Source organism: Trichophyton benhamiae, assembly GCF_000151125.1.
Source record: "Trichophyton benhamiae CBS 112371 chromosome Unknown contig01535.1, whole genome shotgun sequence".
Taxonomy (NCBI): domain Eukaryota; kingdom Fungi; phylum Ascomycota; class Eurotiomycetes; order Onygenales; family Arthrodermataceae; genus Trichophyton; species Trichophyton benhamiae.
The window spans coordinates 285763-299228 of record NW_003315109.1 but is presented as its reverse complement, the minus strand read 5'-3'; the positions used below and the strand labels follow the sequence as shown (position 1 = coordinate 299228).

At 47.6% G+C, this 13466-nt stretch overlaps 6 protein-coding genes across 6 annotated transcripts; 4 read left to right on the top strand and 2 right to left on the bottom strand.

Annotated features, from left to right (window-relative positions):
• Window positions 1–224: 224 nt before the first annotated feature.
• Window positions 225–1827, top strand: ARB_06388 (uncharacterized protein; the record flags this gene model as incomplete). The annotated part of the gene is made up of 3 exons (XM_003015219.1): window positions 225–1112; window positions 1306–1479; window positions 1609–1827. The coding sequence occupies 3 exons, from the start codon at window positions 225–227 to the stop codon at window positions 1825–1827; spliced, it is 1281 nt and encodes a 426-aa protein (XP_003015265.1).
• Window positions 1828–2252: 425 nt separating this feature from the next.
• On the bottom strand, window positions 2253–4182 carry ARB_06387 (uncharacterized protein; the record flags this gene model as incomplete). Its single annotated transcript, XM_003015218.1, has 3 exons — window positions 2253–3753; window positions 3774–3939; window positions 3984–4182. 3 exons carry the CDS (start codon window positions 4180–4182, stop codon window positions 2253–2255), a joined length of 1866 nt encoding a protein of 621 aa, XP_003015264.1.
• A 121-nt stretch (window positions 4183–4303) lies between these two features.
• On the top strand, window positions 4304–4846 carry ARB_06386 (uncharacterized protein; the record flags this gene model as incomplete). The annotated part of the gene is made up of 1 exon (XM_003015217.1): window positions 4304–4846. The coding sequence occupies one exon, from the start codon at window positions 4304–4306 to the stop codon at window positions 4844–4846; it is 543 nt and encodes a 180-aa protein (XP_003015263.1).
• Window positions 4847–5400: 554 nt separating this feature from the next.
• Window positions 5401–7312, bottom strand: ARB_06385 (uncharacterized protein; the record flags this gene model as incomplete). The annotated part of the gene is made up of 3 exons (XM_003015216.1): window positions 5401–5624; window positions 5683–6690; window positions 6757–7312. The coding sequence occupies 3 exons, from the start codon at window positions 7310–7312 to the stop codon at window positions 5401–5403; spliced, it is 1788 nt and encodes a 595-aa protein (XP_003015262.1).
• A 530-nt stretch (window positions 7313–7842) lies between these two features.
• ARB_06384 (uncharacterized protein) lies at window positions 7843–8679 on the top strand (the record flags this gene model as incomplete). The annotated part of the gene is made up of 3 exons (XM_003015215.1): window positions 7843–8150; window positions 8179–8282; window positions 8369–8679. 3 exons carry the CDS (start codon window positions 7843–7845, stop codon window positions 8677–8679), a joined length of 723 nt encoding a protein of 240 aa, XP_003015261.1.
• A 1242-nt stretch (window positions 8680–9921) lies between these two features.
• Window positions 9922–13353, top strand: ARB_06383 (uncharacterized protein; the record flags this gene model as incomplete). The annotated part of the gene is made up of 1 exon (XM_003015214.1): window positions 9922–13353. The coding sequence occupies one exon, from the start codon at window positions 9922–9924 to the stop codon at window positions 13351–13353; it is 3432 nt and encodes a 1143-aa protein (XP_003015260.1).
• Between the last annotated feature and the right edge of the window lie 113 nt (window positions 13354–13466).

Genomic DNA, 13466 nt, shown 5'->3' with positions numbered 1-13466 from the left:
TTCCATTTCTGCAGATGCGTACGGCGTAGCTGTTCCTGATCCACAGTTGGGATAACCAGTCATGTGATGCGACTCCCGCCCGGTTCACGCGATGGCCAGATCCGCGGATTTACTCGCTGTAGATCTCCTGTACAACAACGCCGACGACAACGACAACGACGACGACGACGACGACGGCAGCGGCGGCCAAATATGAGTCCTGGGTAGATGAGACGGAGAAGACGATGACGGAAATCAACAGATATCCGTACTTCCACCCGACCTGCCCACTCTGCCAGCACGACGTCGCCATCGAACACACTTCCAGCTATCGTCTCTTCCCACTACACCAGTCACGCTACTTCGACTCTCTCCAGGAACAGCCCCAGTACACAGACGGCCGTGTCTTCGTCCAGGGAGTTCTCTTCCAAATCAAACGGTTCCCAGGTGTCAGATACACAGACAGGGCGGTGCTCATCCACTGCCGCTGTCTCTCCATCATCAGCCACTTGGCGCCCGGCAGCGTCAGCCGGTTGCTCGACCTGATAGAGCCTACTTTCTTGCCCTCCTCGACAGGACCGGTAGATGAACACGGCGCTTTTCACCACGTCGATGGTCCCAATAATAATACCATTAATAGTGCAAGTATAGATATAGATGTCAGAAAAGGGATTTCTAAACTCCCAAATGAAGTATGGAACTTGATATCAAAGTATGATGTGGGCAGACTAGAGTTCATCGTCAGGCTGGCAGCCCAGCTTCAGCCTCTATCTGCCTCTCCCCTGCTCATATTGGACTCCAGGTTCGAGCTCGAAACCGTAGATGTACGCGGGGACACTGTCAGAATTCATCTTGTGCGGGTTGGTGGTCGTGTGTACATCAGCCATCTCTCAGATCCTGAAGACGGTGCTTCTACCCCTACTAAGGAGCATGATAGAAATACCCTGCCATATAGGGACTACCAGTTTGGAGACAGCACATTTCTAGCCGTCAAGACAGACAGTATTGGTGTGGTTGATATAGCTCTGGATGAAAGTGATGGTCGACCAAACTGGATATTCGACCATCCCACCGCCCCCTTTAAAAAGCAGATATCCAGAGTCAGAGATGCAGATCTACATAGGCTACGCCTTGTTTGTGATGTACCGTACTCTTATATTCCCGTTCAGACTTTTCCCCTACTAACCAATGTTCCAGTCAATGAAATGTCGAGCCATACTGCCCACTAACAGGGGTGGGATTGAGCCTTACTTCGACGCAGATAGTATGCCGCCGGGAAACTCATGGATCAACTCCAGCATAAGAGTAGGCTCCTGGCCAACACAGCAGTCTGATCCATCCACATACCTTGCCCACGCCACATATATCTCCTTCCAAAAAGCTCAGTCAGTCACTTTCTACACCGATCTTGTCCGTCGTGGCATCACGGAAGTATACATCAACGAGCGCCAGCACCGCGGCTACTCCGTTTCTTTCCCGGACGTACAGCCATCTAGGACTGTACGCTTGTCCGTTTGTCGCCGCGGTTATGGACAACAACATCCTTTCATACAGGTAACCGCGTTTTTTTTTTTTTTTTTTTTTTTTTTTTTTCTTCCTAATGGTACGTTATGTATTAACGAGCAATAGTTTGAAATCAACGGATCATGGCTTCCCGCCCTGCCACAGAGCGGTATCGTTATCCAGCAAGTTGTTCTCGACCACGTCATTGGCATCTGGCTGGGCGAGACGTTCCCGCTCCAACCGGTCCATATTGGTGTTGTGAGGGACGAGTCTGCGCCCCCACTACTGCCGGGTGACCAGATGCTGAAAGTTCCCGACTTATCCATGTTCACCAGTAGATGGTAGCATGTATGTCACTGCCTTGTCCTTTCTTCTAACGCTTTTTGCCCTCTATGATCCAGGTCTGGATATGGTTGAGTTTAATCTACGGAGTATTTTGGTGCGGGATCGGGGATTCGGGGGCGCTAGTAAAAAAAAAAAAAGATCTCTCGGTTGACCCACAGCGAAAACCACGCTTTGATCAATAATTGACTAAGGAGAATGATGAGAATGAAAGGTGAAGAGAAAAAGACCTCGGTCTAGACTTGAGGCGGTATGAGTTACGAATGATGAATTTCATGTACGATAGATACGACGACTTTTTTTGTAAAGAACGGCATTACACAGAGAGTGAAAAATCTGACATTTTTGCCTCTCAGGTGAGTATCCAACCAAAAAACGTCCTATATTCTGTCTACCACGTTAATAATACAGCAGTGGCAATATCACATTCACTCAAGAAGAACTACATCTCTCTTCTCACCACCTTCGCCATCCCCCTTCTGAGCCGGCCCAGCTTCGTCCTCCCACTCTTCCTCTCCCAACAGTTCCCACTCTGCATTGGCCATCTCGCCTAATAAGGTGGATTTCAATTTGTCTGCAATCTTCATGGGAGATGGCAACTTCCACGTTTTCATAAATTCCATTCCTTCCGATGAACCGAGGAAGGTATGTGCCGAGCCATGTGAGAAGTGACCGAGTATTGGCAGGGATCGCGTTCGTCGTAGGCCATTCTCACCCTCCTTCTCATATGTATTTGCGCCTGTGTTGGCGTCATTGTTTGCTTGTCCACTTACCAGGGCTTTGAGAAGTGGTTCGGGAGCAACTAGAAGTTGCCAGAGGTTCCTACCGATATCACAGACGTCTTCCCATGACTCAGAGCCTAGATGTAGACCCTGAGTTCGGCATAGCCAGGATACATTCCATGCTAGTAGAGACACGCCTTCTATGAAGAGTGCGTAGCCCGTAGGATCTTCCTTGGCAAGTTTAGGCAGTGACCGGTCGATGAAGAGCGGTCGAGGACGTGGGAGGAGCATTGCATCTGCGCTTCGGGCGTTGTGCATTGATTGGGTGGGAGAGAAGTTGGGTGAAGAGCTGAGAGAGTCCTGCCGGCATGGCATGTAAGATGATGAAAGTGTATATATCGCTGGTAAAGGATGGCCACGGTGAGGCACCACCACCTCAGCAGGGAGCCTCAACCCAAGATAATGCGATACCAATACTAGCATCCGGGAGAGATTCCCTAGAGATGCAGTTATATGTGCGGGATTTGCACCTACAATCCATGAGTTAGCGATATGTATATGTGAGCAAAGTGGTTTATGCTTACTATTCATCTGGCGAAGATCGACAATGTTGACGCCTCCAATGGAGAACTGATTCATCAAATCTCCCTTCTTCCGCCTCGTTCTCTGACGGAAGCCGAAAAGACTAGCTACCTCCCGACTAAGGTATACTCGTGACTCTACCGCCTTTTCGTGAATGCCGTTCCAATGTTTCTCCTTGCCCTTGATGCTCTTCTGGACGGTTGCCAAAGCCCGAGCCCGCCGGCTAGCCACCTCGTAGTTAGCTGATTCTGCATCGGATCGCCGCTGAGCCAGAGCTGCTCGTCGCCTAGCAATCTCCTTCTTCCCATCTGCAATCTCTTTCTCCAGCGTAGATATGTGAGACCGTATATCTTCCGTTCTCGAAGTGGACTGCGATATAGCGGTGCGCTTTGTCTGCATCAGCAACCTTGACGGTTCCGGCTCAACTCCACCAACATCCTTAGATAGTCGCGGAATATCACCGTCGCTTGACAGTATCTCTGCGTTCTCCCGCGCATTCCTCGCTATTGACGCTTCGATCTGCACTCCAGCTGCATCCTTGTCCAGCAGCACTCTCGCATGGTTGTAACGTAGCCCGTATAGCTGGTTACGGGCGCAGGTTGGGCAGTAAAATCCCAGCCGTGAACTAGGCGGCTGCGAACATACGTGGCAGCCCATATCAGGTAATCCTTAGCAGCTTCGTCGTACTTAGGCTTCCAGAGCCTTTCCAATCCAAGCAGGTTGTGCCTTTTCGCCGGACCCCAGGGAGCAGCGATGAACCACTGAACATGTATTGGGTCATGGCTTGATGCCGTTAGAAGCAAAGATCTCTCTTATTTATCGTAGTTCCTGGGGGTGTCTTGTCATGATATCAACCCGTGACAGTCCACAAAAGTGCCGTTTCATTCTCCGTCTCCGTGATCGTTGTCGGTGAGCTTCCAAGGTCGTTGATATCATCGGTCGTTGGCAGGCGGCGGCCCGATGATGTCACCTGATCCAGGCAGGCGCTCGCACAACTGCCGAAACCGTAGAGTTTGTCTTGTTTGCATTGTGCAGTTGGGTATCGATCAAACATGCCGAAAAGGGAAACCTTTGGTACATCACGAGCTCAAAAACGTCTGATATCAAAGATCAAAGTACTTGTATTTGACACTTGAATAGTTGGAGAGATCCAAAGAACAGAACAGCTTGTTGCAATGAACACGGACACCGAGACAGAAGATAGGAGTGGAACACCCGTGCCAGGCTCTTCTCTTGATCCAGATTCCCCCATGGTGGACTCTCCCATCTACCCCCGGAGCCCAAAGATCAACATGGCTTCAAGGGAGGTAGAAGAAGAAGAGGAAGACGACGATGGAGAAGCATTCATTACAGTTGCACCTGTGTCTGCACCTGCGTCACCTACTAAAGAAACTGTGATTGAAGCCATGGTAGAACCTAGGACGGAGCCCAGGCCTCGTCCAAGGAAATCACTTATACCCACTCCCAAATCGAAACACGTCCCTAAATACATACCTAAACAAACACCCAAACAAACAAACAAACCCAGTCCCAGGAAAGACGACGGACTCTCTGACTTAGCTCATGAACTGGAAGGCTGCACATGGGAACAATTGCAACAACGGTTTACTGAAGAGATGGACGAAAGGTCTAAAGCTGAAAATATTCTGCAAAAAGAGACCGCTGATCTCCTTGAAGTTAGTCTCGCTACTCTACTACGGTTTAATGTTTTGTTCTAACTAGCCTTTGTTTGCTTGCTGCGTAGGTATTCATGGCGTGGTCACAGACAACCACGTTCCGAGACGAAGATAGAGCGTATAAGAGGTTTGTGGAGCCTGTCTGAATGTCTCACCCGAACATAACATAGCAAACTAACAAAAACTAGGTTTAAAACTCGGATGGACCATGTCCAGAAGTCAGAAACAAACTTGGAAGAGAAGAAAGCACATTGTACGTCAAATCCCTGTTATGCCCGCAGCTTAGCTTTGCTAACCTGGTACAGATGCCAACGTGGTCAAGGCCTTTGAAAGCGCTCTTGCCCTTCTACGGACTGAATGAACCCTACAAATAATAATCGATATAAGATGAATCAGTATTTAATGTATATTATGAAATTTCCTCCGGGATTATGAATATGGGCATGTATAATATTGCCCTAGTTATGAAAGAAGCCCTCAAGGCCTGGTATGTATAATGCAGCAAGTTGTTCCCGCCTTTCCTTCCTTCCCCATCCTCCAACCCACCATTATAAACCATCCGCATTATAGACCATCCGCCCAAAGTTTCATAAGCCTCAATGCCCATCATGATATCCATTATCACGGGAACCCCTACCTGCAGCAGCAGGGTGTGGGGCGGGAGCTCGGCCCATGATATCCTCCCATGTAGCGCCAAACCTCCTGCCCGTAGAGGCAAGCAGTCCCTCCTCCTCGGCTTCCTCGGCGTCCTCGTCTAGTTGCTGCTCATCAAGTCTTGGAGTCCTGAAGAGCATGGTGACGAAGACAATGAGTGACATACCTATGGTAGTGACATTAGCGGTAACCCAATACCCGGTTGACTGAGGAGATGTCCTTACCTAGGAAAGCAAACTGAGCCCAGAAATTAACCATGCCAAAGAATGGATAGTTAAGCGTTATTCGGTTCAAGAAGACGCTAACGACGCTGGGTGTACAGACGTCCTTGGCCGAGTGGTTTTCTGTCAATTCAGAACAAGGCTTTACATCCTGAGGCCGGTGTTCGCAGCTTAAACTGTGTTCTCCATGGTCGGATGGAATGTCACAGAATGTCTGTGGGCCATAGGTCGCATACTGTGGCGCCACCATCATGGATATAGAGAAGTTAAGGGCGAGAATAATAAGGGCAAGCAACACAGTGGCAAGTAGTAACGCCTGAGGAGTGGTGTGCCCCTTTCGTATACCGAAAATTCTAACCCATAGGAATCGAATGCCGACGGTTGCAACACCAATAACAGAGCTGCTGAAAAAGTGTAGCACCAGCACTATAAAAAGTACATAGTCGATGGGGAAAACTTTCGCGGACTCAAGAAGGGCCCAGTTAATAGGGTTGAACACGTTAACCTTCGCAAGGATATAACCACAATTGTGTTTGCAAATAGAATTCGCCGCCTTGTCGATCCCCGTCAGCAGCATCGAGACCCAGATCACAATGGAAAGTAGGAGCAGGAGCAGCCCCCCGAGAAGCTTAATGGGACGAAATACGGCCTCTATTTTGTGCCATGCTTTAACTAAAAAGCCTCTTCCGTCACCTGCATTAGATTCCGCAAGGCGTTGTCGACGTCTTAAAGTACGCTCCTCGCGAACAAGCGAGTCAAGCTCTCGTCGCTCCTTCGATGATAGATGATCAAGGTTGCCTCCGCATCGCCCTTCGAGCTGACGCTGGCGTTCAACATTCTCCTCCAGCCTTGATGCTGTTGTGGCGTATAGAGACGGACTAGAGACCGAGGGAGCTGTTTTGATAAACGACACCGGGAAGAGTGCAAGGCCAGCTGAGGTATAAAGCACGTAAACAATGATTCCAATCATTGTTAGTAAACCCAGAGCAAACGTCAACGCTCTTTCGCCATCTAGAGTTACAAAGAAAGGTCAGATTAATTTGTCGCTAACAAGTGAAGTTCCGCACAAATACGCACTATTCTCTGTGAGCAGATGTTTAAAGTAGTCGAGATCAAGCCCTGCTCCAGCTCTATTTCGAGCAACCGGCACGAAAAATCCGACCAGAAAGAGAATCACCGTCACGACAAGGAAGGCAATCGTGTAGCGAAAAGCGCCCCAGAATCTTTTTCCGAAGGCATTCCAGTCCTGCTGTTCAGCAAGCTCGTCATATTCCTCGTACCAGAAGTACGTGAACGGAATAACGAGCAAGCAGAGGATGGTATCAAGCGAGTAAAGAGAGTAATAGACGATCGTGAGAGATTGCACGATACTGGCAACGGCATCCGGAGTTGCCCAATCCTTCCTCTGGCCCAGTTTGCGCGAGTTGGTAGATGATATCAAGGCAATGTCCACAGGTAAAAGTAAAACGGTAGCTAGCAAAGCTGACACGGTGAGAATGCACACGGCTGATACCAGGCCTGATCGCTCTCTCGGCGCCTGGTAAACATAGACAAAGACCGAAGCTATCGCGATCAAGATCGCGACAACAGCAGCATACACGATCCAGATCAGGCTGGACTGGAGAAGGGTCATCTTGCGGGTGCTGAACTGGCGGAGTATCTTTACACGGCGTTCAAGCAAACCAAATCCGTCAAAAATAAGAAGTAAACAGGCGCTATTCTAACATCGTTCATGCCGTCCGTTGAGGTTGTCGTTGGCGTCGTTCGCTGTTTGTTTCAAGCTTCATTTCTTGGTCAGTTTGTCGTCATAGTCACGTGATGCAACTTCTAGGTGCCCGCCCGCACAAGGTTGCGGCTCTTTTAAGCTCCTTCGATAACTAGTTAGTGAAGAAAAAGGGATATAAAATCTACATCCGCGGCCAACGGTCAAAAAGCAAGATTTACTTTCTTGCCACAGGTTTGGACACGTCAGGTTACTCATGGAAGTGCTTGCACAGCGTCATACTACGAACAGCCCCTCCTTGACCTTGCCTTTTTGACGCGTAGTTTGAACAAACTACTCGCAGAGGCGCCGCACGCTGCTTGAACAGGGATACCCAGGGTTGGATCAGCATCTTTCTAGGAAGCCTAAAAAAGGGAAAAAAGGAAGGGGAGATCTTTGAAATGCATCAAAAGCCGAATGGAATTCCCCAGAAGAAAGCTAAATATTTCGGTGAAAGCTCGCCTCATGATCTTAGGGACCTGGAGCGAAATGCAGCAAAGGCAAAGCAATGCCAGCTAGCCAAGGCTGCCTCCTACCTTGAGCAAGCGTTTGCTGGTATGAAGACTGCTTGGTTTGGGGGATGGGCAATGAATTTGCGTGGATCACTCCGGGAGACGCACGACCTTAGTCTCCTCATCCTCGCCAAAGACACGGCCGAGATAAGATCTGTCCTAGAACAGTACAATTGGTATGACATTGCTGGAAGTCGGTAAATCTATGGCTAAATTCAAAAATAGGGCATTGCTATCATTTCACCTCGTCTCTGGCACAGTCCAAGAGAGACTTTTTGTGGATATTGGAGAGGAGGGCCAGGTTGTTGGTGCTAACATCACACTTTCAGGTTAGATATACTCAACACCCAGTGCCCCAACAGTGGTGGTTATCCTATAATGTATACTGACCTCCGTTTGTTCACAGGCGCCTTAGGCACACCAAAGCTGGACGAAGCAGAATCTTACGAGTCTATAACCCCAGCATTCCCTACACCGCAAGCTAGTCGGGTCAAAGTCATCCATATAACATGGCAAGTTGAGACAAAACTCAACGCATGGTTTTCGAACAGAAAACTCTCCGATCTTCTAGACCTGCAATTCTTACTAGAAAATTATAGGAACGAAATTGCTAGGTGGAGTCAATTTCTAGACAAGGACATGCGAGAAACTTTCTACGCGGTCTACATAGCTGCAGTGGAGGATGAGGAAAAGTGCAAGGTAGCAAAGGAGACCCTCTCCCTGTAATACCCAACGACACCTCATTACGGAAAGCCCCCAAGCTCGTCCAACCTAACATATCCTATGCACGTAAGGAAGACTATATTTTTTCTGCTTTTTCGGCTGTGCCACGCACACAAGTGTTCGGAGCATATTAACCCCCTCCAGCTTATTCACTAGGTCTTTCATAGTCTATGAAACCATGCTAGAAATTATGTATCCAACCTGGATATTTTGCAGTGTTAATGTCAGTTTTGGTGCGTATATACGATAATAAACGGATAGAGGCAATATCTTCATACCTACCTATTCTTCCATGTGACAGAACGACCTTTGGATACAAATAACGATAACTCTACGTCTAAGCTCTTTCGCTCTATTCATAACTAGTTATTGATAGTTGGTGTTGCCCGGGTAACCAGTTAACATAATGACAAATAACTACACAATTACAAGGCCGAAGGGAAGACATAGCTATAGTAGAGCACCGATATTATTCAAGAAGTTAGTTGGTGGCCTAAGGTAAGAGGCCTTCCCGGGATAACATATCCAGTGTCCAGCATTTAAGTGCGGTACGATGAATGTTGTGAGTTATATAACCAGTCCATTGGTGGCTTTTGCTCATTAGGACACCAACTCTTAACAATTCTTTGTGATATTCAGGGGCTAGAATTCAAAAGCGAGAGCACTGGTGGCGGGATGTGGAGCATAACTGTGAAACTCGCTTAAATTAACCGACCAAAATAGATAGCTAACTCGAGTTTGTTTGTTTGCACTTGGAAACCCCAACATCAATTGAGTATTGTGTTTGGTGAAGACCCCAAAAGCAGGGGGTTCTTGTTTCCAAGCATCCAAGAAATAGCCATCTCCCGATAACTAGTTACCAAGCAAGCCTCTGGTTAAAGGACAGTGGGATAAGGCAAGATGCCCGTCCCGGTTCGCCTTCTTACTACCAAATTCTTCTATGCTACTGGTAACACCCCTGCGGTGTGCCTCACGCACTCTCTCCCGCCAGATCAAGATGTGTCTCTACTACTTCTTGGATGTGGTGATGTGCGTAATGTGCTTTTCACAGCATACGCTGACCTGGGATCAAGTATATCCAAAGTGCTTCAATGTCTAAATAAATATGCACCTACTAAGACATGATTACTCCAGGGAATCGAAAGGTAGACGTTACCTGTTGTGACCTGGAAGGAGAGATTATCGGTATGCAACCAGGCGCTCCTTGCTGGCCCCCCGCGTTGCTGATCCACAATAGCTCGAAATATGCTGCTCTACACTCTTATCATCGACAGTTCGGATGACTCGAAAATTGGGGATCTATGGAATATCTACAATAATGTTTTGATCAATGACACGGCCCTGACTCTATTGCGCAGTCAAGCAAAGAAACTTGTTGAAAATAGCAAGAGTATTTCGGACTGGAATGGGGGGAGATATGGCAAAACTCTCCGATTCTGCACCCAGGCTACGTATTCTCGTGTTGTGGAGATGTGGAAATTCTATGCCCTAGACCCCTCGGATGAGCTCTCTTTCAATGAGCAGCAGAAAAAGCTCAAACTGACCATACAGAAGGCCAGAGACCTAAAGAAACAAATTGTTGGAACTACACGAGTTGCAACCGGGATTCGCTCCGCTGCACCTTGTGATCTTTCTCAAATCGAGGAAAGCCATGATTTCTATGACCAATTTTGGAGAGAGGGAGCTATTACTCCAGATATGAGCTCTTTTATCAAAGCAACTCACATGAATCCAATGATTTGGACACAGAGTCAAAGGCTAGTACTTCACTATGGAACTCAACCACTACTAGGATTTCACCTAGCTGCCGCATACTCCCCCCTTGCAAAAGGATCCCCTTTAAACTATACCTCCGATGGCCTGGGTGACACACCCGCTGCTGTCAGGGCAGCATTCGCCCAATTCCGTACCTATGTAAAAGCATTTCATAATCTATCTTCAAAGTGGATTCTCCGCTTTGTATGTGCTGACGCCCTGATGTTTTGCCATACACTTCAGACTCAAAGGTGTGGTACGGCTACCCGTCAGGAATATAGTGATAACTGGCATTTTGAACCCTTTATTCTTGACCCCCATGAATACCCTGGACAAGGAACTGGAGCTCCATACTTATTCGATGCCGTTGATACTTCGAATTTGGCGGACCATCTTGGACCATTGAACATTCTAGCTGCAACTGGCCCCTTGTTGAAGGCAAAACCCACATCAACTATATCCACAGAGCTACTAGTTTCACGAGGAAGAGACACAGATTATCTCAAATCGCTTCTGCTAGGAGATATGGTGACTATCGGCTCACTGTTCAAACTCACTCCGAACCAATATTGGACTGGTGCAAGTGTATCCTCTAACTTCATGGAGAGAATGGTTGGAGTTATTAATAAGGACACAGGCCAGGAACGTTATGTTGTGCGATGGACCCGACTGGTCACGGAACCCATCACCTATGACCCGAAACAACTGTCCCGACTTATGTACTCAATATACCTTTCCATGTTTGAGGACGAAAACCCAGCCAATCTCCTGAAATTGAAGCAAAACAGGGTAGTTTTCGATGAGTATAAAGCCTACACGAGGGCAAGCCTTTGTTGTATTTTGCAAGCTTTACAGAGGTCGAATGTTGTGAATTGGCAGGCTTTCATTGACGAATTCTTCGGGCTAATAAATCAAGATTCCAACCTGCTTATGGGCGCTCATTATCTCCAAGAGTTTTATCTACATCTCCATCTTTCAGGTCTGCATCCGGCTCTAACTCTCAACCCTGGTCTGGATGGCATAACTGCTCGGTTACCACAAAGTGCCTTTAGAAATTGGACCAATATTCCTCCGGCGCTATCAGTCACATTAGCCATTCCTCATGAGAAGCTCTCATTATTTGTGGAGAAGCCAGTGAACAATTATGGAACCCCAATATGCCAGCTTGTGTTTGACTCGCAAGCCGGGCAGAGTATATTTGCGGATATTCAGCTGGGCTTTGGGGAAGTAAAAACATTAGGCACAAAATATACAGAAGAATATGCAATTGAAATCAGAAAAGATGAAAGGGGATGGGACGGGACTGCACCCCTCCTCGCTTCCGTGATGGTTCCTACAGCTTTGATTCTCCTCAACCCAGACCTCTCAACTAATATTTTCTTGGGGTTAAAAACCAGTCCTGCCACTGTTCAATTGGTGGGAAAACTTGGGATGAACCTGGCCATCCACGAGTCTAAATTAGCCAATAATGACGTTTATATTACCCGCTGTCGTCCTAATATGGAGCACCAAATGACAGAGCATTCTAAGATACCCCCATTGAAGAGCAGCGTGGTTCCTTCAGATTCACCTAAGCAAATGGATGGGGTGGAGCTAAAATTCCATTTGGAGCTCAGCTCTGACTGCTCAAAAGCCATGCTTCTTACAACGCGCCTTGATATCACATCACCAAAATATCAAGACATACTGCGACAAGGTGCTGCAGTTCTCGTGGAGCAGGTTTCCCCATACAAAATAAATGTCAGGTTGGGAGGTAAACCTTTCCACTCCAATATTCGCCTTCCATTCCCCGTATTATCGGTAAATACGAAAACAAGAATTGCCCGGAAGTCCTCTTATCTTGAGTTTATTGCATCGATAGCTTCAACTGGAGACCTTACCCAAAACCCCGACAATGTTTTCCCTATCGATCTCTATGAAAGTGGCCCGATATTGAGAAATCTCGATTATACTACACTCGACAAGTTGCCTATTCTCGACCTTAGGGACCCTTCAAAGCTAAGCTGGGTCAAATTGCTTTCAAGTGATATGTTTAATGATAGAGAAGGGAAGGAAAGGAATAAGTACGTAAAGGGCAAGATTTGTACTTCCTCCGATGTGCGAGTGGCATTCAAAGATACACTCTTGTCATTGTTTGGATATCTCAGTGGTGTTGGAACAAAGGCCCAAATCAACGCTTTCGGCCTCGACAGTGAAACAAGTGGCGGAGTGAACGTTATTGTTCTCATGTCTTCTTTAAGACTGGAGGCCGCCAACCAGAGCATGGTCATTGACGCGGCGGTGATCCCTCTTACCATAGATCTTGTCATGGAGATGTATTCAAGCCTCCATGACCTCACTAACCGCGGTATGAAGACACTCAAGATCAGCGATGATGAGCTCCGCCTTTGGAAACATGTATTGCCTGCCTTTGTTGACCGGTGCCGGACCTGGAAGCATCTGCCGTCTTGCGAGTATATGTCTACCGGCAAAATACCCCTTTCTACGGATTGGGCACAGCCGATACTTTGTTCGTGTGGCAAAGGTAAGTTTCCCAACGGCTATGAAATCAAGGGATTCCCGGAGTGGAAAGACATCAAGAAATACGCCACCCGCGTCGCCATATCTCCTTGTTACTGGGTCCCGTTCCTGGATAAGGAATTCAAGTTTGATGCAGAGGACGAGGAGCACAAGGAGCACAAGGAGGGCAGCTATAAGGATAACAAGGAAGGCCTTTCCCAGATAACACAATCGCTATTGCAGTCGATGGATTTGAAGAAGGGATCATGTTCAAATTGTGGAGGGAAGAAACCTGGAAGTGGAACGAAGTTGCTGCGGTGCAGTGGTTGCAAGGTAGCAGAGTATTGCTCAAAGGATTGTCAACGGGAGGACTGGATGGCAAGGCACAAATTGGCTTGTAAAATGATGGCACAGATGAAATGAGCGTGGCTAGCTGAATGTTCAACAGCTCTCCTGTGTCTAAGTCCTACTCCGTACCATCTGCTCAATATAGTGTCATGTTGTCCAGTGGCTGCCTTGGGCGCCTCCCATATTGT